The sequence below is a fragment of the Monoraphidium neglectum genome, assembly GCF_000611645.1.
Source record: "Monoraphidium neglectum strain SAG 48.87 unplaced genomic scaffold scaffold00421, whole genome shotgun sequence".
Classification (NCBI taxonomy): domain Eukaryota; kingdom Viridiplantae; phylum Chlorophyta; class Chlorophyceae; order Sphaeropleales; family Selenastraceae; genus Monoraphidium; species Monoraphidium neglectum.
The window spans coordinates 7,274-27,903 of record NW_014013207.1 but is presented as its reverse complement, the minus strand read 5'-3'; the positions used below and the strand labels follow the sequence as shown (position 1 = coordinate 27,903).

Here is a 20,630-nt window from a genome sequence, read left to right as displayed (position 1 = left end):
ATCAGGCGCTTGGTGGGGGCGCAGGGGCGCAGCGGCAGGCGCCGGAGGTAGCGGGGCCGGTGGCGGTGATGGGGCCGGAGCCGGACGGGGAGCCTTCTGGCAGCGGCGGCGGGCACGGGCTGCACATAGATGAGCCCGCTGTTGTAAATGCGATCGTGCGACTGGCAAGGCTGTGTGAGTAGCTTTTTGCTTTCGCAGGCGGGTTTCAAGGCTTACGACAATGTTGTCGTGTAATACGTAAGTGCAAAGCTATTGTGTTGAAGCAGTGTTGATACACATGAGCAGTCAATGTCTCGGAGCAATGGATGGGTGAGCAGGTGACTGCACTCTGTTCAGGCGGACCCATCCAGGCGGATGTTTTGCTGCTTGGGATACAGCCACTCAAAAGGGGGACAGCAGGTACGGATGACGATTGGCGTTGCACACGCTGCACGCAGCCCTGACACATCCCGCCGCAAGCACCTGCGCCCCCTTGCGCCCTGCGCGTGCATCGCGTCTCAACACGACCCAACAGCCCATGCATGTCACTCCCACCATGAACCCTGCTTGCTTTGCCGCTTAGCATGTCCTTTCCGGGTACCGGCTCTATGTGAAAGTTGGCATTCGACTTGCTGTAGTATGCATCATGCAGCTATAGTCCAGGAGATGTCCACAGTGCTGTCGGCAGGTCTCCATGGTGGAAGTTGGGCTGGCCGCCAAGGTGTGACCTGCTCCGAGCGCTGCTGGGCGGGTGTGTGACCCATGGGTGCGATGCAAGTGACATGGTGGAGTGAGGGCGATATGAACGGATGTAACTTTAGTCAACCTTGATTTTGCAAGGTTGTCGAGGCACTGACATAATCCGAGCGAGTATCTCCGTCGGCTAACTGTGGGCACCCGGCGAAGATCTATCCAAGCTCGGAAAGCAGAGGGCAGTGACGCGACGAGTTGCTAGCCAGAAGGACTTGCTACAATATCCATGGCAACCAGACGGCTTGCTATTCCGCTTGCAGTGGCGGCGGTGGCGCTCGCTGCGCTCGTGCCTGCTCTGGCGGCCCCAGCCAGCCAGCGAGCTCCCGTCCAATCTTCGAGCAGCGTGCTCTTATTCAACCTGTGCGAGTTGTACCCCCACTATGGTCAGCCAAGGAGCCAGTGTTCAAATCTGCTGAGGGCAGCCAAGGAGCAGGGGTCGCGCAGGTGCGTGCATCGCCTTGCGAGGAGTGCCGTTCGCGGTGCGCGCTGCATCCTGCTTTGACACATCATAACGCCTGAAGGCCGGCTCGCTCCGCACGCATTGCAAATGCAAACCGTACAAAGCTCACATGTAACTCTCACCTGCCCGTTGCATCCCGTTCAGTGTCAATATCGTCCCAACCAAGTGAGCACTTAGCCATTGAGGAGTTGTGCAACCATTGCACCAAATTGAATTCAACGGGCTGAGCATACGCGCGGGTCTTGTCCCGACTCGAATGCGCGCACTTGAAACTATACGTGGACATGCGTTGGTCCTGCAACTTTAGGCCACTCTTTCACTGCTGGCATGAAATGCTCGAACGTGCGACACCCACCGCCTCTGATGCCCGCCCTGGCAGCTACTGGATGGACGAGCGCGCCAAGGCCCAGCTCAAGGCTGGGACCTGCTACCCCGACAACTTGGTTGTGCACTCTAGTTTTGATTATCTCTGTCAGAGATGGGAATATGACAAGTGAGAGGAAGGGGTGTACCCCCTGAAAAACGGCTGGATTCGCCTGTTGCAGAAGGCTCTTTGTGCAATGGCCGTGCCGGCCATCAGTTTTGCCACACTACCCACGGTTGCCTAATCAATCACAGCATCTGCATCTCCTCTGCGGATGGCTTTTGTGCAGCCCATGCTCCCCCTGGGATGCTCAGGCAATCAAGCGCATGACAGAGGGGATGAAGGCCTGCATACAGGAGGTGTGCGCAAGTTTGACATGTGATGGTGGTTGTCAAACATGCACTGCAAGGCCCATTTCTGCAGCTGGGTTTTGTCCATCGGGGTGCGACAGCTTGCTGTGCAATGCCAGGTGCGGCGAGGCTGTGGAGCGGCGTCTGCAACAGGCCACCGACGGATGGCACAGCCTGCCCCCCCAATCCTCCCGCCATTGACACCCCTGTCTCCCCTTCCATCCCTCGCCTCTCACACCTCCCCAGGCCCACGACCTGTTTGACACCGTGCTGATCAGCCCGCACCTGGACGATGGCACCAAGACCATGCACTGGCGCAACATGCTCTGGTTCGACCCCCTCAAGAAGGACAGGTGCGCCCTGCTGCCGGCCAGGGCACTTTGCGGGGCGATGCGGGCACAGAGTCAGCACGAGTCTGGGGAGACAGGAGCTTGGCACGGCGAGGCGGCGACTAGGAGTCTGCAATACCCCCTGGTTACCACCATGTCTGAGTCCATGCCCCCTCCCTGAGAGTTCACACATATCCGCCCTAAACCACGTGGAATTCCTCCTCAGGTACGGGTACTCGTACTGGGACACAATGCTGAGCCCCATCTTGCAGGCCGTCAAAGCCGCCTACACCAAGCCCGGCAAAACATTCATTTTCGGGGCGCAAGGGGAAATGGGAGGTGTGTTGCAGTGTACCTGCATCACCAATGGTTGTGGGGAGGGGGCAAGCAGTGGGTCTGCAGCGCGTATTAGGGAATTTGCCACACTGCTGAGTGGTGGGGGAGGGGCAGGCTGTTCGCGCTAAATATTGTCAACCATGTCATTTCTTACCTATGAAATATTCTGCTACTAATCTACCAATGAACGCCACGCACGCACGCGCGCGCGCACACACACACACACACACACACACACACACACACACACACACACACACACACTGCTGTGCTGCTATTCTAAGCACAAGTACACACTCTCCTGCCACAAACGCACCTTACTCACCCTTGATCCCCAGGAACTGTGTTCTACGCACCTGAGTCATACCAGAAGGTGTTTGAGATGATACAGAAAGAGTACACAGGTCCTGCCACCCTAAAGACCGCCTTGTTATTCAACCATGCGTTTGTGCCCGGCGTCGTCAACCGCGGCCCAGACCCAGCAGATAAGCGCGCAGGCCCGCCCAGCAAGCTCCAGGCCATCCAAGGCTGGGGCCCCCTCCTGCCCTTTGACAAATGGGAGCGGAGTGACCGCCTCAAACAGGCGCTCCCAGCTGTGAGGAAGCTGCTCGGGTCTGTCGACGTCATCGGGGTCAGCAGCTACCCGCGGACCTCTGCGGACCCAAAGCCACGGGAGCTGGAGGTCTGCATGGTCAAGTTTGACGCCGAGATGAAGGCATTGGGCTTTGACGTGCCGGCCTGGCGCAGCCGACCAGGCAAGCAGCTCATCTGGAGCGAGTTTGCCCTGGGCGGCGGCGTCAACCGCTGTGGCACAACGCCTGCGCGGACACGGGAGCTGGCGGGACTGTGGCCCTGGCTGGATGTGGGGTACCCCTGGACTGCCAAAACTGATCCCTGGGCCGTCGCAGAGATACGGGTGCGCGCACTGGAGGAGGGGCCAGACGGAGCATGGCGTTTTTGGTGGGATGGAGTTGGGTACTGCCAAGCGTCCACAAGGGCTAACGTGGTGATTTTGCCGGTGAAGGAGAGGCGCGGGGGAGGCCACGATCAGCAAGAACCCCCCATTAGTGCTGAAGTTGGCCGCCACAACACATGCCGCCGCGCCCGCAGCAATATCGTCGAGACTGGCACAACGCGGCGCTGTCACTGTTCAAGGCGGGGGGCCTGGCCTACCCCATTGACGGCGCCTTCATGTGGTGAGTTTTGGGCGAAGGGACCAGGCCGCGATATGTGGGCGTACTGCACATGTGTGTGCGTGCATGCGTAAAGAGGGGCTGCCTGTGCAGGGACCACAATACAGCTTGGACCACCAGCCCAAGGACACGAGCGCGCCTGCACTGCACTGCTAGCACTTTCTGACTTCCTCTGCAGCGCGCACATGCACAGCTTGCCAACAGCCCGCTTCCAAGTGACACACTCAGCTCCCTACTGCACCCACCCCATCGAGCCAGGAATCTTTGCTCAATGGACCCCCAGGCCATCCACCCTGCATCATCAGCACCAAACGGGTCGTTCAAGGATGATGTTATTGCGGCTGCAATCCGCAAACACAACGCGGGAATCTAGCAATGCATGCTTGCTGCGAGGCAGCAGATTATTCAGCAGTAGCGGGTGTGCACGGCAGACCCAGGGCAATGGAGCGGCATACTTGGCCAGAGGCGGTTGTCGGGCAGGTTGGACGGCACAGTAGAGTCCAAACCTGCGCTGTGTGGTCCATGGCCGGTGCGTAGCCAGCGGCGCTTGCTTAGCCAGCCATTGTTCACACGCCATTGTTCACACCCGCTTGAATTGATTGTGTCGCCGTGGACCACACCGCGGATGCATACCTCACTGAGAAAGTGACCTGTGCTTGTCAACATTTATTCTGCATTTTTCTGACGCCTTGCCACGACACAGTACATTGCGGTTGCAGCCTCCTGCTTCCTGCTGGATAATCATGTCATGCAATACGGACTTCGCGTATCAATTTTGTTACCCTCAGCTGCCCCCACCCAGGGAGCTGCCCGTGCTGCTGGCGCCGCCACTCCCACGGCCCGCGCCCAGCAGCAGGGTCGCCAGCAGCGCCAGCGCCCCGCCCACCGCCGCGCCCGCCACTGCCAATGCGGCAGCCTGCTCGCGGCTCATTGTGACGCGCTCAGGGCAGCGATGGAGGGCGGCGGCGGTCGCCCGCGACCACAGCCGCCCCAGCGGGGCCACCGCCCGCCACACCCTCTCCTCTGCCAGGGTCATGGGCCGCTGCACCCGTCCTGCCGCAGGGTCCGCACCTGAGGCTGTGCTCGCACCCAATGCAGATGCAGAAACGCCGGCCGTGATCGCTGTCGACTCCCTTGCAGTGGCTGCCAGCTGTGATGTGAGCCCCCGCAGCTCCTGCAACAAGTTATCCAGCTGCTGCTGCTGCTGCTGCTGCTGCTGCTGCTGCCGCTGCGCCTCCTGCTGCTGCTGCTGTTGACCACCGCGTGCTGCTGCCGTCGCTGCTGCAGGGCTGCTTTGGCTACTTCGAAGCAGCGCGCGTCCAGGCACCTCACTACCACCATCACCGCCGTTTTCGCTTTCCGCAAACGCCGCCACTTCGCTGCGCAGCGCATCGAGCTGCTCTTGCAGCGCCTCCCCCTGTGCCGCCACCAGCTCACCAACAGCGGACTGCGGCCGAGGAAGACAGGGGCATGTACAAGCTATGGGGCTGTGGTGGGGGCCGCTGGACGCGTGGGCCGGTGATGTGCGGGTGCTTCTGTGCTACGTCGTGTGGCCCTTATCCATACGTGATACGTGAGTTATAACTGACAGCTGGTGGCAGCCCAGCCCCTGCATAACCCCTGGTTTGGGGCACCTGCAGCAGTGCGCGCCGCCTGGGCTCCATGACCGCATATACCGCCACAAAGGACGCAGCCTGGTTCAAGTGAGCGGATGAGTCAGTGCTTGTGGCTCAGGTGAGTGGGGGCCGCTGCGAGATGGATCCTGCCGTGCAGCATCCACAGGCATTGGGTAGCATAGCAAGCAAACTCGCCACCCTCGCTCGCCAGCCTCGCGCGTGCCTGTCCCCCGATGTTTGCCTGCTTGCGAAGTGGTGTCGCCCCCTCCCAGCCCCCACCCCCACCTGCAGCCCCATGAGTGACCAGGTCCACCAGGTGGCGGCGCGGCGGATCTTGTCACCCCACAGCTGCTCCTGGAGTCACCAGGATAAAGAGACCAGGGCACAGGACGAGGTCACACGTGGCAGCGCTCGGGGTGGTCGAGTGCAAATACAGCAAGTGGCACGTGCACCAACAACAACCAACCACTTGCAACACACAAAACGCGCACAACCTGCGCATCACGGCCCCCAGGCCACCCTGCCCACCCATGTTCCTCCCTACCTGAGTGTATCTCTCGCGTATCCTGTGCATCAGGTCGGCCTGGGCCAGCTCCACAGCCTCACCCGCCTCCTCGTACCTTGGTGGGGGAGGCCATCGTGAGGGGGGGGGGCCTTGTCGCGCGCACAAACAGAGCGCAACACCAAGGCGCGCCAGGGGTTGGGCAGCGCGACAATGCCAGGCGCACGTAGCAGGCATGAAGGCAGCATGCACTGATGCTGGTGCAATAGGCATGCCCCTGGGCTCTTGGCTCTGCCCAGCTTCAGCCCGGGCACTCCCCCGCTCACCTTGCCTTTGCTTCGGCAACAGCCGCCTCGTTGGCGTGCTCTGAGGCGTACACGTCGGTGAAACGAGCCACGTCTGAGGGGCCCCAGGAGCTCTTGCGCTGCAGCAGGTGGGCCATCTCCTTGGACAGCGCGCGCTGGTGCCCCAGCCGCTCTTCGTAAGACTGCACGAAGGGGGGGGGTGTGGACGCATGCGTGTATTTGTGCGCGCACGTTGTGTGTGTATGTGTGGGTGTGGGTGTGGGTTTGTGCGCATGCTGCATATGTGTGCGCGCGCACTGTGTGTGCGCACGTATCTGTATGCGTGTGTATTGACGAGCAAACGCTGCCGCACGCGCCTGCCTCCCAGTACAATTGTGCGTCCAAGGGTCTCAGAGCTTGATGGCGCACAGGGGTTTGACAGATCACTTGGCCGCGCAGCCTGCCAGCTAGCTGCTCACGTGCTTTGCCGCTTGCAGCTGCCGCCTGAGCGCCGCCAGCCGCGCATCAGTGGCCTCCACTTGCAGCTTGATGCGCTCTATGGTGTCATAACCTGAGGGGCCACGCGAGCACCACAAGGCGGGAGGTGGCACGGAGGCGTCAGGTACCAGCCAGCTGACACGCGGATGCTCATGCCAGCCTGCCACGCAGCGCCGCGCCACCTGAGGGAGCACGTCCTGCTGCAGCTGGACTGTCCTCTCTAAACACCATCTGCGTGGTGCTCACCCGTCAACACGTTGAATGCGTTGGCCAGGCGCACCAGGGTCTCCTGCGCACCGCGCCCGCCACCAGCCTCGCCAACGCCGCCAGCGCTGCCGCTCTCTGAGCCTTTTGCAATCCGCCACGCCTCCCTTAGCTTCGTGCTCCCAGCTGGATCCTTGCTGTTGCTGGCTTTTGCTTCACCCGTGGCGCTTGCTTCATTCGTGGCACCGCCCTCAGCACGTGGGCGCGTCGTCGCATCCCCATGTGCTGTGCTGCTGCTGCTGCTGCTGCTGCTGCTTGTGCTACTACTGCTGCTCGCCCGCTGCGCATCTGCTGCCACGGCTGTGTGTTTGATGCCACACCTGTTACTCGCACACAATGTTGCATGCAAAATCCTAGCATTGAGGGTGCTGCACGCGGCTGAAGACTGCATCGAACGAAGTTGTGAACTTGTGATCGCGTGCAGGTTCGGGAAGGCACTGATCGCTTTCCAACTCAATGGTGTCATATGATATGAGCGTGTTCATTGTGGATTTATATTGTGGTGTGCTGGCGTCTGAGGACAAGTGTAACCCGATCATTTTGGTTGAGTAATGGTCCGGTCATGTCTTGAGGTATCATAGGGAGGGTGCCAAGGTCGGTGTGCGTGATATCAAGGGTCATATGGTGCTACCATTATGAACTTCAGTGTGACCAATGTAGTATTCTGCATGCGTGTTGCAAACATTGTGCCTGCTGCCTGCATCCTGCAACTGCCCGTGCTTCAGATTCATCGCCTCGAGGAAGATGCAGTTTCACCATCTTGCACAATTGATCATGCTGAACCTGCACCATCTGTCCCATGCTCCATTGTCAAGTTCAGACATCCCTGCCAGCTCTGATAAAGTGCCCACCTTGCTGACATAGTGCATGTTGGGTTGCTGGATGCGCGGATTCAAGCCTCGCTACGGACTCATGGCCCTGCTTGCTGCAGCCACATAGGATACCATGGCTTACACCACACCCTTCTTCCTTGTTGAAGAGTGGGCAGCGGATATGGAGCACAAAGCAGGCCACAGATGGCGGCCCTGCATGGCATCAGCCCCAAATTGGGGGCCCAGAAACGGGCGCTTCACTGGACGCAGCACAAGTACAATTGCCGTGATTGAATTGAATAGAAGTGCACCCAGAGGGGGCCAAGGGTATATAATTCTTTCATTTAAAAGGGGTTCGGCCCAAATTGATTGCCTACAGCAGCAGGGCCAGGAAGGCGGGAACGGCCAAAGCCGCAGCACCAAACGCCGCACCCGCTGCGCTGCTCTTGGTGGAGGTAGTGGGGGTGGTGGTGGTGGCGGAAATGGTGGCGCCCGTGGCGCCCGCGGTGCTGGGCGAGCCAGCTGTAGCGGAGGCGCCAGCCGACTTGGTAGTGGTAGCAGTGGTGGTCATCGCCGCGACGTCAGTGCCGGTGGTGGCCTCGCTGTGGGCACCCGCAGCGGCGTCACCATTGGTGGCGGTCAAGTCGGCAAAGGGGTCGGCGGTGTCGGTGGTAGAGGCATCCAGCAGCTGCGCCAGGTCCGGGGGCAGCAGGGCGCCGTTGATCTCGTGGATGATGGCCTTGCCCGCCACAACGTTGGCCTTGGACACCGCCTGGCCATTGACGCTCACGACGCCGCTGCGGGTGAGGAGAAGGGGAGGGGGTGCAGGCAGAATGGCGAGAGCATTGAGATACATGGCAAGCAACATGCAAAAACATGAAGCAAGGATGCCGAAAGTGATTTCTAGAAGCAGAGAGCGGCGAAAGCAACACAGAGCCACAAGGAAGGCAACACAGACACCAAAGGCCCCTCGCGCACTTGGCAATAGTGACCGCGAGCGTCTCGCCACTCTGGGTCTTCAGGGTCGTGCCATCCTTGAGGGCTGAGCTGAGGAGGGCCTGGCCGGGCACGACATGGTAGCTGAATATCTCATAGGCCTGGTCGGGGTTGTCGGCTATCAGGGCGCTGAAGTCACCACCAACCTGAAACAGGAACCCAGAGGGCGAGGGTTGGCGGCACTTTGCATAGGTAGCTTCTGTGCGCAAATGGGCGGCGGCCCTTGCAGCAGCGAGCTGGCTTTGTCCAGCAATTGTGCAAGGAGCTGCGCACTGGACAAGCAAGGAGAGGGGCTTGGAGCACAAGCGAAAACTTGGATTGCACACGTGAGAGCATCGCGCACCTTGTCAGATAGGGAGGTCAGTGCGTCATTGGTGGGCAGGAAGACGGTGCCGACAAACGCGGGGTCCCCAAACGACTTGGTCAGGTTGGTGCCTTGCAGGTTGGTGTTCAGAGTAGACAGCTCGGGCAGCGCCTTGACGGCGTCAGCCACAGTGGCGTAGCTGGCCGCATGCGCGGCACCCAGGAGCGCCAGCAGGGCAAGGAGTGCGATGTGGGCGGGCTTCATGGCTGCCTGCCGAGGGAGAGGAGGAGAGGTGGGAGCAGGGCAACATGCGGGGGAGTGAGCAGTGCATCTACAGTGGGGGAAGGGGAGCGTGGCAATAACATGCAAGCTGTCTGCTCTGTCAGACAGCAGAAGGCTTGCGTGGAGTCCTCACGCCGGACCTGAATGAGGGCGTGAAGGGCCTGGAAGGGACCCAGACGACACGCCCCGGGCCGCGGATAGCTGTCAAAAGCGGGCTGAACTCATTGATTTACACGTCGCATGAAGGCTAGCTCACCGTGAAACAGGGTTGTCGGAGGGTGTCGTGGAAATGTCGCGTAGAGCACGATGGCTGCAGATGATCGTCAGGTATGAGAGTTCTTTTGAAATTTTGGTGTTTTGATTGCAGTATATGAAGCCCCGCAGTCTGGAAGATGAAGCTGAGGCTGCAGGTGGAGCTGCTGGGCGGCTGAGCCGACTGCCACCTGCTCGGTTGCAGGGATCCGCCGCAAGGACTGCGCCGACGAAGACCATGCCACGGGCTAGCAATTGCTGCTCATTACAAGCAGGAGGCAGAGCTCTGCCAGCCCAGCGCCACCGGCAGACATGAAGTGCCGACGGCTGGATGTGCCCCTTCAGCCCTTCCCGCGGCCGGGGGCGCTGCCGCTGCTGCCGCCGCCACGCGCCGCGCCCGGAGAGCGCCTCGTGAAGAGCTTGTCCAGGTCCTCCGTTACGACATTGCTCCTGAGGGCGTGCACACGCCGAGGTACGCACGTGGCAGAGGCGGCGTCGAGGAGACGGGCACTGAAGCGCACGGATCGTGGCTGGGCAGGGCCCTGCATCTGCCAGGTGCATTTTGGGACGGCACCTACACGCAATCAAGCAAGCACGTTTGTGCGCGCGTGCGCACCTGCCTCGCAGCTGGGGGGGCACCATTACACCAGGCGCTCCGCTGCCCGATCCTGTCTTGCCGCCACCGCGCCCGCCACCGTGGGCGCTCTGTCCGGGCGAGGTCTTTGATGACTTAGGGCCAGCTACGCTGGCAGACGCCAGCGCACTCCCCGTAACATGGGAGACGGGCCGCTTGGCAGCGCCGGGTGCCACCACGGGAGCCACTCTGCGGGTTGTCAACAGCCTTCTCATAGACGCTGCGGAGAGACGGCCACGAGCATGATGGCCCATGACAACTGGCTGCGGAGTGATTCGCATGAAATATCTGATCCGGCTCCGCACCTGCTGGGTTCGGCATCACCAGCAAACGGGTTGAACAGCCGCTGCGGAGCTGGTGCCGACCTTGCCGCTGGCGCCGCTGCTTCGGGTTTGGAGCCTTTCGCCTTCTGTGAGGGCGCTTCTGCATCGCTGTCCGAGCCGCTGTAATCGCCCAGCAGGTCCATGTCACAGGGGTCTGCCCGTTGCTTGCGACAGTGGTGCTGTGGGTCCGACGAGCAGCGAGGGGTGAGGCGCTGTTGGGATGCCGGTGTCGCCGACGACGAAGCCTGGACTGAACGCTGTCAAACGCTGCAGGCTAGAGAGAGTGTACCGTATATATAGATGCAGAATCGCTGCCGCTGGATTCCAGGGGCAAGATTGGGTCGATCTACCGACGGTAGGCCAGGCTGATCTGCGCTGGCAGCAAGGCAAATCAATGGATGTGTCATTCGCCGCACCGCGAAGCTTCGAGTCTTCTTCTAGCCATGGGCCTTCTTCGATCATCGCGCACCTGGCCAGTCTTTGAATCTGCTGCATGAGTGCGTGCCCTGCTTTGCTCGGCCCGGTGGCCGTCATGGTCCTCTGGTAGCCGCATAGTATACGGTACTCTCTGTCGCCTCGTGATGGCAGCACCACATGGCCCGCAATTGGGGCTTGGACCCGACACTGGCGAGCCGATTGCGCAGCACGGCGCACGGGTTGTTGTGACCCCCCTGCTCATCCTGGACGTGGCCCCAGCCGCCGTGGAGGAGGCGGCACAGGTCCCACAGCGGGGTCCAACCGAGGGCAGCAGTTCAGCCTCTCCCATTCCGGCCAGGGGCAGCGGGGCACCTGGGATGGTGGCGCTCAGGGCATTGCCGGGTGCGCTGGAGCGCTCCTACTGGAACTGGCGCCTGCGGTCTGACCTCGCACAGGTGTGTGGGGCCCCAGTGCTGGGCGTGTCTGGCATCAATAGTGTTGCCAACGGCGGGACGAGTTCACGTGCGCGTGGTGCTTGGCAGTTGCCACAATCGCTGCCGTGCTCGCAGCAGAACGTCGCCCTGCTCCTAGTCGGCGAGGCTCATCCACCCTGCCTGCTCCCAACCTCCTGGGTTGCACTCGCCCCGCCGCCTTATTCCCAACCCCGTACAGGTGGACGCGGCCTTCCTGGCATTTAGCGCCAGCCAGACGCTACTAATGGCCAGCCGTGACGGCGGAGCCGGCCACAAAGCCGTCGCGCTTCTGCTGGGCGCCTGCCTGCTGCAGCTGGGTGTCATGCTGTGCGCGCCGCGCGCGTACGCCTCAGCACGTCTCCCGCTGACGTGCGCTGTGCGCGTCCTGCACTCTGCGGCCGGCTTCATGTCGCAGCGTGGCCTGCAGGCGATGCTGGCCGCCGACGCCCTGCAGGCTGCTGGCGCTGGCGCCGCAGCCGCAACGGCACCGCGCGGGTCGGTGATGCAGGCGGTGCTTGCCTGCACGGGCATTGGGCGGCTGGTGCTGCAGCCCTTGGGCCTGCAGCTGCCCTTCAGGCTCGCGCTACCTTTTCAGCTGCTGGACTTCGCCATAGCCAGGGGGCTCGGCGGGGACGCGCTGCGCTATGTCACTCGCTTGCTGGAGGTGCGGCGCCACCTGGGCACGGTTCTGCACCTGGCTCACGACACACTGGACGGGCTCTTCCATGGTGAGCGAAGCAGGGGAGCTACCAGCCGAATGCTGGCTGGTGACGACAGGAGAGGGGAGACATTGCAGCGAGCGCCTCGGTCTGTGTGGTTGCGATCAGCACCCGTGGCTCAATGAATCCCGCAGCTATTGGGAGGACGGCTGCCATTGTGCCCCGAGCCGCACAATCTGAAACTTGGCCGCCACACGTGGCACTGCCGCAGTGTCCACCGCGCTGCTGTTCCCTGGGGCCCACGACGTCACGCCGGCCTGCCCCCCTGCGGCGGCGGAGCTCCTGGTCGTGTTCGTGCAGCTGCTGTGTGGCTGCCTGCTGCCGCTGTACTGCGCCTATATCAGTGAGCTGTCCAGCAAGGTGCGGTACGTGCAGCAGTGGGCCGGCCGCGAGGACCTTGGAGTGCGCGGCGCTGAAGTGCAACACACCCGCTCCCACAGCCAAGGCGGCGCGGCCCTGGGCAGCGGCGGCGCTGCCAGTGCGGGCAGCGGGGGCGCCGCTGCCGCTGCCGCTGTCGCGCGGGACGGCACTGGCAGCAGCATTTGCGACGAAGACGGCAGCATCAGCAGCCATAGCGGCGGCAGCAGGCTGGAAAGCCGCAACGGCGGTGAGCGCGGCTACGTGACCCTGAAGCTGCGTGGCCCGGTGCTGCTGCTGGAGCTTGAGAGCCTCGCAGACGGCACCACCATCGCGCCCCATTCGCATGCGGCCTTGCTGCTTATGCTGGTGGTGGCGGGCTGGGGGCTCACTTCACAGCTGCAGCTGCGCGCAACACTGACTGCACCTGCCTGATGCATCGGCATAAGGCAGGGCTGCCCTCTGTTCATCGTGACAACCACCCAGTGGGGCCCCTACCTACGGCTGTAGACGGATCCCCGGTGCGAGTGGATGTGTCTAGTGGCAAGATGTACAAGAGTCGGCGTGCCCAATTGCACGCTATCACTCGTGCTGGCTGTCGTTGCTGCGCCTCATTGCAAGAGAGTGTCTGGAAGGCAGGGCGTCCTGGGTTGCGTTGGGTTATTGTGATGTGTGGGCGCCAGAGCGTTGAGTTTTGTGCAGGCTCCTGACGCGTGGTGCATGCTGCAGTGCGCCTGCCCTCGTTCGCCCAATCGCCAATGTTTGTTGCAGGGTCCCTCATTTGTCAACAACATTCATGACTGCAAAACGTGTTGACCTCCAACCCCTTTTCATTGCTTGTTGTTCAATCAACTACGTATTGTCAGCACTCAACCGACGGATCGCTGATTTGCTCGATTCTTCCAGTCAATTACCCCTGTTTTCCTGCCATTGCTCACGTTTCTGGACATGTTTGGGAAGCGGCCAGGCAATCATGCATTGCGTAGATGCACAAACTTGTTTGTGCATCTGTTTGCTTGTGAAGGCGGTCAGTTTTGCAAAACAACACCTCAGTGCACTAATTTGCAGACACTGTTTGCAGGGCCTGGGGCCAGCCGTTGATACCGACGGCATAGCTACTGTGACACCTGTCATGCACTTCTTTCTGGGTAACGACTCAGCCATAGCACGTGAGGTCTGACAGCGGAGCAACCACAATCCAGGTTGGCACACAATCGGCAATCGGCACCGCGGTCCCACCGCGCGCCTGTGGCCTAACCAATTGTCGGCGGCTGGCCGACGCGCTGCCTCTCATCCAGGAACAGACGGACTGGCATGGCAATCAGGGCAAGGCGGGGGCGTGGGTTAAGGACGAGAACGCAAGCCGACAGATTCATTGCAGGCTGACAACAAGTGATTCCACAATAATAAGATCATTTGCTTCAGCAGCGCACCAGTCACGAGGGCTGCAAGGCTGCGCCTGCCTTGCAGTGCCTCACCCCTGTCTTCACGGTAGTCCATCGTCACCGCAGAGCCCGCTGGCACAGTCTGGGGTGAGCAGTGGGAATTTCAGGCCGTGTGTTTGCTTCCCACAAGCGGGGGTGTAGCAAGGGCGCATATCTAAGGCAAGCCCACTCCCTGCTGGCCACCAAACTTCTCTCATCCCACGCACCCTCTCAGGTGCAAGCTCACGCGCCTCCGCCCACCACCTGCACGTTCAAGTCAGGACGGTCCTTGAGGATCCTGTCCCTGGCCACATCAGCAGACTTGCCCACCTGAAAACGAGGAGAAAGGGGCAGAGCTGCACGCGTATCAGGATGGACACGAGCAGGTGAAGGTGCGCGGCTACGCACCATGGTTTCAGGGTGTTGGCGAAGCAAGGGCTTGTGGACGCGTGCAACAAGCTGCCTGTGTGCAGCATCAACACTCGGGAAAGCAATTGGCACGGTGCAGTGCTTTCTGCTTGCCAGCACTGGGTTGGGGCCGGTTCACAATTGTGCCTGACCTATTGATTCAAGATTCCATCGAAAAACTACATTGCATACGTATGCCGAGTCGTCGCGATGCACGCTCATCCAGTGACAACTTACAATCCACCGCAGTTTGGCACCCCCTCACCCACCCAGCTTACCAGCTTTGGCCAAGACGTGGGCGGCGATGCAATTGCGTGTCCTGGGGCCTGCTGATCGTTTGCATGTCCTGACGGAAATTCATTGGCCATTGGCAGTTGAGAAGTGAGACAGGCGTGGCAGCAGGGCAAGGCCAGCCTGAGGTTGCATTGACAAACACGAGATAACTTCCCGCCGGGCATCTATTGTGGCAAGCCGTGTGAGGTTGCGATCCCCATGAATGCGCGCCAGCTCAAGCACGCTACAATGGCGCACCAACTCCGCGGCGAGGCAGGCCGCCAACAGAAGTACCAGCGCAGTTTTGGAAGCCATGGACGCGTATGTTGTGAGCGCGGGAGAACAGTCACTGCGTTTTGTAAGTTGAGTACGTACAGTACCGGTACAATGATAAGATGATACAGTACAGTACCTCAGTACAATAAGACCGATCCTGAGATCCTCGGCTCAAAGCAGTGGTCGAAGAGTGAAACAGAGGCGATTTCCCAGGTTTATGCAGGCGTGTACACATATAAAACCTGCGAACATAATGGTGCCGCGCCAGGTGGGAACGTTGGGCGTGGCGGTTTAGCATTGACATGGCCTCGGACGGCCGGCACAGCGGGTTTACGGTACCTTGGCGGCCTCGGACAACTTGGTCATCTAGCGCCGAGATACCCAGCCCAAGGCCATTTCAAAAAGCAACCAAAGCTACACACAAAGCAAGCCGATACCAGCCAGCAGCAGGAAGTACAGCTTGCTTTGATTGAGGGCAACAGTTGCTTGTGTCCCGTAGGTGCTGCGAAGCGTGTTAGGGCGATCAGAATCAAGTGTGTATGTTTCGGCCCCATCAATGACACCTGATCAAGCGAGTTCCACCTGGCGGCAATCTTGGTTCCTGGATGCAGGCTGCGTGCGAACACAGTTGCTGGATGTGCCAGGCACATAAAGTTCACATAATCGTCGGTGTCTTACTCACCAGCCAGCAACCACCGACTCATCCTCCGTGTTCTAAGAGCTGCTGGCATTGCATAAACGCCCGACTCCATGGGACATTCCAATTCTCAAGTCTCTGATGACCACTATACTACTGTACTGTACAACGTGTGCCACTTTGTGCCACGCACCTCTGATGGTTGGTGGTAGTTATTAGTTGCACTTGCTATTGTCGTCGGTCCCATCACACTTGTTACTGCGGGGACAACCCCCGCACCCGCCAGCGCTTCGAACTGCTGGAGGTTTGCTTCTGCAAGGACAAAGTTGAAAATCTGAAGCACTGGCAGCACGCACGCTGTGTAATTTTATGTACCGTTGTTCATACCCTCAAGAACACACATGCGTGCCGTGCGCGGTGGGCCCTGCCACGGCTGGTGACAGGGCCGGCAGTCCCTGGGGTCGCCCACGCACATGGAGACTGTACGTCACACAATGTCAGCAGGGTGGCTTGGCTGCGCCATCCTGCGGTGTGAGCGTGCTTGTGAGATGCCCACAAGTTGCAAGCACTACAGCAACTGACACATTTGTCATCACAGTTTGCATAGGATTGTTGAGGGTGGAATGCCACCTGCTGCTGACACGCAGCGTGCCGCGGAACTATGCTTCCTGATGCTGTCTCTGCGCATGTGTATTGCATATGAGCACTTCGGTGCGTCCACAAGTACCCAGCGAGAGTGTGACCAAAGGCAGGGGGCCCTGCTGCCTAGCCAATGATGGGAACCTTGGTCACAATGGCCTGGTAGTCGGCGTACAGACGAACTGCATTGTGAGCACACGCATACAGCAAATCACGGGAAGGTTTACTTGTTGACCAGGATAGGGCTGCTTCCCCCAGAGGGCTGCTTCCGTGCACAAGTTGCCTAGTCACTGGAGGAATTGCAGGATAGACACCGTTCACCTTCCACGTCCCCCTGAAGTAATGCCTGACCTCACTCACCCCTGTCATCGCGGAACTCCATCGTCACTGCGCTGTCAGGCGGCACCACCTGCAGGCCCAGGAACACGCCAGGTGGGGCCGTCAGTGGACTGTGAGACCGTGAGAGCATCAGTTGGCTGCAGGTAGGGCATGTACGGCAACGCACATGGTACACATACAGCCCAGCTGCATCGGTCAGAAATCAGTGTGAAAATAAGGCTCGAGCCTGTCATATGCACACAAGTGCTAGACACGCGCTGCAATTCATCAAAGGTGCATACTTTTGCGCAATCAGCAGGCAAGAGCCCTGAGTTGGAGCTTGGAGGATGGGCAAACCATGGCGCCTTTCTTGCTGCCTTCCCCAGTGCCTTGCCGCCATACGTACCACCCATCTGCCAGGTCTTGCTCTGACCTGAACAATCAGGTCCGGTCTTTCGCTCTTGATGGCCAGCTTGGCCACCTGAACGCGTTTGCCGACCTGTTGCGAAACAGTTGTGGCGCTCTGCAGTTTTACCTACCATCGAGCAGCTGTGGGCACTCTACAAACGCTGTGCTCCATCACACGCTGCAATAGACATTATGGCAGCGCCCGTTTGATGACATCTCGACCCACTGGATTGCTTCCCCCCCCATGCGCACCATCTCGGGCCACGACGTCTTGCTCGGCGTCAAGGTCGCACCGGCGGCGGGCTGGGGCAAAACGGCTGCTGCGACTTCGCGGCATCCAACAGCACCGTCGATGCACAGAGGCCGGCGGGCCTAAGGACGGGCAAATTCAACGCGTGTACTTGATGTTTGGAAGGGCGCAGCACGTTCGCACCACAACGCAACAGGCCGGTGGTGTGAGTGGGCCAGCGGGTGTCACGCTCTTGCACTGATGCACATGGCGCACCTGGACACCTGCGATTGTCGAGCAAATGCACGCCCCTACAAGCGCCACGAGAACATTATTTGACATCTTCCTCAATCCTTCGAACCCCCAGGCTTTCAACACGTTGCCGGGCGTCAAAACATAGACTGCACAAACTTCCGGAAACTATTGGAGCATCGTACGCAGGCTGTTAAACGTGCTGAGATTTACCTCACGGCTATATTCTAGCACGACGGCACGCACACAAGCGCACCGACATGAGGGATGCAGGGAGAGGCAGGCGGGCGCAATTCGAAATGGCAGCTTGCTGTCAGGCCCAAGGGCCACTTGGCATCGACCAACAATGGTCACATGTTGCTTTACACAGCTAAATGCGATGATCGAGGCTCCTCCACAGTAGATCGGTGCCTCACGACAACGCCGCGCGATTTGCTGGCCGACGCTCGGTTATTTGCTTGGAAATATTCTGGATGCTATGGTGCGCAAGGGCTGTCGCGGGAGCATGGCACAGACCTTGATGGATCAAGGATACATCTCTGCACGAGCAGAGCGCACTCGCCGTCAAACTGCGCGCATGTCTGCCCCTGTGCGCACAGCGACGTGCCGCCCAACCAGCACCAGCCCCCGGCACCTGCAATCCTGCAGGGCGACTGCAGCCCAACCAAATGGCGTCGAGATGCCGTGCACGAGCCCGCCATTGGCAAGGCGCTGCAGCCCGGACACGACGGCAAACGCCGGCAGGGCGCAGGCGACGTGCGATCGCCGGCGGTGCGCCGCGCCGCCGTGCACGGCGACCAAGGGGCTACGCCTCAGCTCACTGTGCCGGCCATGCGTGGCGCTGCTGTGGGTGACGCGCCGGCCACGCCGCAGGAGTGTGCCACAATGATTGAGGCGGTCGAGGCGGCGGTGATCAGTGCGGCCGCTGCAGAGGCCGCAGCGACACCAGGTGCGCCGTGCCCAGCGGGCGCTGTGTGTGTGCGCATGTGTGTTTGAAGGTGGGGGGGGGGGGTGCTGTAGAGGACATACACATGAACTCTGCGTTCGCCCACCCTAAATGTTTGCCCGTGCCGTACTGCTGCAATCGGCATAAGAGCACCCACCTCTCCGCACATCCCGCAGTCTCAGGCCCGGCAGCCGCACCCAACCTGCATGCGTGGATGCAAAGCGCTGGTGCACAGGCCGGCCCTGCGCCAACGCCAGCGCGGCATGAGCTCGCTGGGCTGATCGATGCGGCTGCAGAGGGCAGGCAGCTGCGCAAGGAGATTGAGCTGTTGAGGGAGGCAGAGGTGAGCTTTGACAATGGGTTGTGGCGAGGTGACATGGACGTGAGGGGTGTGCCAACCCATCCAGGACGCGCCTGTGCCTTGAAGTCAAGTTGTCCAACCCGGAAGCAATATGGTATGATTGCAAGGCCAGCGTGTGCGCCGCCACGGATCGCCCATGCTGGCCAACACCGCTTCCCCCACCCGCAGCTGGACATTGCAGCGAGGGAGGCAGACGAGGCTGCGCGCACCTTCAGCATGCTGGTGTGCGGATCTGGGGTGACATTGCAGCGTTTGGGGCAACCGCATGGCTGGCAGTGTGTCTAGTGACACACTGAGTGGCCCCGGGCACAGCAACTTGCACACAGGACGGGAGCTCACGGCATTGTCGCCCCTTGTCACGCCCACTGTCCTCTCCCCCACCCCCGTGCTTCAGGAGGAGGAGAACCTGGGATTGTCGGCGGCCAACGAGGAGCTTCAACGCATGCTGGAGGAGGCCCAGGCACGCGCAGACGCGGCCAGGACAGCTGCGGTGCAGGCCGAGGCTGAGGCAGCAGCTGTGAAGCAGCGGCTTGAGGAGCAGCTGCGGCGCCAGCAGCAGCAGCAGCAGCTGCAGCAGCAACAGCAGCAGCAGCAGCTGCAGCAGCAACAGCAGCAGCAGCAGCAGCAACAGCAGCAGCTGCCAATCAGAGCTCCCGGCGTGTGCCCGTCCAATGCGGCCGAGGAGGAGCCTCTTGAGAGCAGCATGCGGCGGCTCCTTGAGCGGGCGGCGGCGGCGCGGCGCCAATCCGATGCGTGGCAGGTGGATGTGCGGCCCGTCGCTGTTGGCGTTTATTGCCGCTCATCGCAGATGCAGTTCTCTCTGCTGGTGCTTCCTCTAGACTCAGCGTGCTGTGCGATGCCCCTCCGTTTTCTGCGCAGTCTTCCCCTCCTGAACACCCCTCCTGAAGCCCCCCTCAACGTGCACCCATTCACTGCAGGCGGAGCAGGTGGAGGCGTTCCGTGCGTTGGAGGCGGCGGAGCACCACCTGCAGCACGTGGAGGCGACAGTGGGCCCCGTAGTGCAGCAGGTCGGCCGTGGTCAGGCGGCTGTGTCGTCCTGTGCGGCAGTGGGCAGTGCTCATGCGGCCGCAGCGCCGTTGCTGGTGGAGGCGCAGGCGGCAGTGCAGGCGGCAGCGGTGGCGGCGAGCGACGTGTCGGAGCGGCTGCGCGGGGTGCTGGCGGAGCGCGATGCGCTGCAGGGCGAGCTGCGCGCGCTGCAGCGGCGCGCAGAGGCGGCGCCGCTGGCACGGCGTGACGAGCGCCTGCTGGCACAGCTCAAGGTGGGGCCCCCGGAAGGGGACCTCAGGGGCGCTGTCGCAGGTGGCCCGAAAGCACAGCTGCTCAACACTGTTCTTTCTGACCACCTCGTGTTGCATATATCAGCTGTCTGCACAGTGAATTGTTTTGTGTGCATGCGTCTCCTGTCCATGTCCCCAAGGGCATGGTTCTCAACAACCCTGTGCACATGGGCCGACAACCCTGCAGGAGTCGCGCGCCTCGCTCCGTGACGAGCGTGCGGCGCGTGCAACAGTCACCGACGCGCTGCTGGGCCATGCGGGCCGCTTGCGCCGCAAGTACCGCCACCTTGAGGGGCGGTACGACGACCTTGTGGCGCAGTACACTCAGGTCAAGGGGTGGACGTCATGAGCCTGGCACGGGGCTTTGACCTGTGCACACCTCTGCTCTCATCTGCCCAAGTGGCTGAAATGAGCGCTCAACTGACATGCGCGGCACCGCCATGCCCGGCCCCCGGGCCGTGCCCCCCTGCAGATGCATGCTGCCAACGACGCGTTGTCAGGCCAGCTGCGCGAGGCGCACGAGGTGCTGTACCGCCTGCAGGCCGCCAGCCACCGCGCCCTGGAGGCCACGCCTCCGGGCGCCGGCGCGCGGCGGCGTGAGGCCGAGAAGATGCTTCGGCAGCTGCAGGATGCCCACGAGGTGCGGCTGGCGGCAGGGTAGGGG

The 20,630-nt window shown here is 61.2% G+C and overlaps 5 protein-coding genes across 5 annotated transcripts; 3 read left to right on the top strand and 2 right to left on the bottom strand.

Annotated features, from left to right (window-relative positions):
* Positions 1-1,882: 1,882 nt before the first annotated feature.
* Positions 1,883-3,771, top strand: MNEG_3364 (hypothetical protein; the record flags this gene model as incomplete). The annotated part of the gene is made up of 5 exons (XM_014048164.1): positions 1,883-1,915; positions 2,153-2,259; positions 2,462-2,574; positions 2,910-3,487; positions 3,682-3,771. 5 exons carry the CDS (start codon positions 1,883-1,885, stop codon positions 3,769-3,771), a joined length of 921 nt encoding a protein of 306 aa, XP_013903618.1.
* A 777-nt stretch (positions 3,772-4,548) lies between these two features.
* MNEG_3363 (putative Sensitive to high expression protein 9 like protein) lies at positions 4,549-9,304 on the bottom strand (the record flags this gene model as incomplete). The annotated part of the gene is made up of 9 exons (XM_014048163.1): positions 4,549-4,680; positions 5,666-5,734; positions 5,925-6,000; positions 6,209-6,369; positions 6,646-6,737; positions 6,911-7,012; positions 8,173-8,537; positions 8,719-8,882; positions 9,080-9,304. The coding sequence occupies 9 exons, from the start codon at positions 9,302-9,304 to the stop codon at positions 4,549-4,551; spliced, it is 1,386 nt and encodes a 461-aa protein (XP_013903617.1).
* A 1,808-nt stretch (positions 9,305-11,112) lies between these two features.
* MNEG_3362 (hypothetical protein) lies at positions 11,113-12,932 on the top strand (the record flags this gene model as incomplete). The annotated part of the gene is made up of 3 exons (XM_014048162.1): positions 11,113-11,403; positions 11,621-12,149; positions 12,352-12,932. 3 exons carry the CDS (start codon positions 11,113-11,115, stop codon positions 12,930-12,932), a joined length of 1,401 nt encoding a protein of 466 aa, XP_013903616.1.
* Positions 12,933-16,280: 3,348 nt separating this feature from the next.
* MNEG_3361 (hypothetical protein) lies at positions 16,281-17,135 on the bottom strand (the record flags this gene model as incomplete). Its single annotated transcript, XM_014048161.1, has 4 exons — positions 16,281-16,336; positions 16,515-16,563; positions 16,906-16,971; positions 17,133-17,135. The coding sequence occupies 4 exons, from the start codon at positions 17,133-17,135 to the stop codon at positions 16,281-16,283; spliced, it is 174 nt and encodes a 57-aa protein (XP_013903615.1).
* Positions 17,136-17,834: 699 nt separating this feature from the next.
* Positions 17,835-20,627, top strand: MNEG_3360 (hypothetical protein; the record flags this gene model as incomplete). Its single annotated transcript, XM_014048160.1, has 8 exons — positions 17,835-17,842; positions 17,961-18,310; positions 18,484-18,650; positions 18,837-18,890; positions 19,063-19,428; positions 19,607-19,948; positions 20,154-20,294; positions 20,439-20,627. The coding sequence occupies 8 exons, from the start codon at positions 17,835-17,837 to the stop codon at positions 20,625-20,627; spliced, it is 1,617 nt and encodes a 538-aa protein (XP_013903614.1).
* Positions 20,628-20,630: the final 3 nt, after the last annotated feature.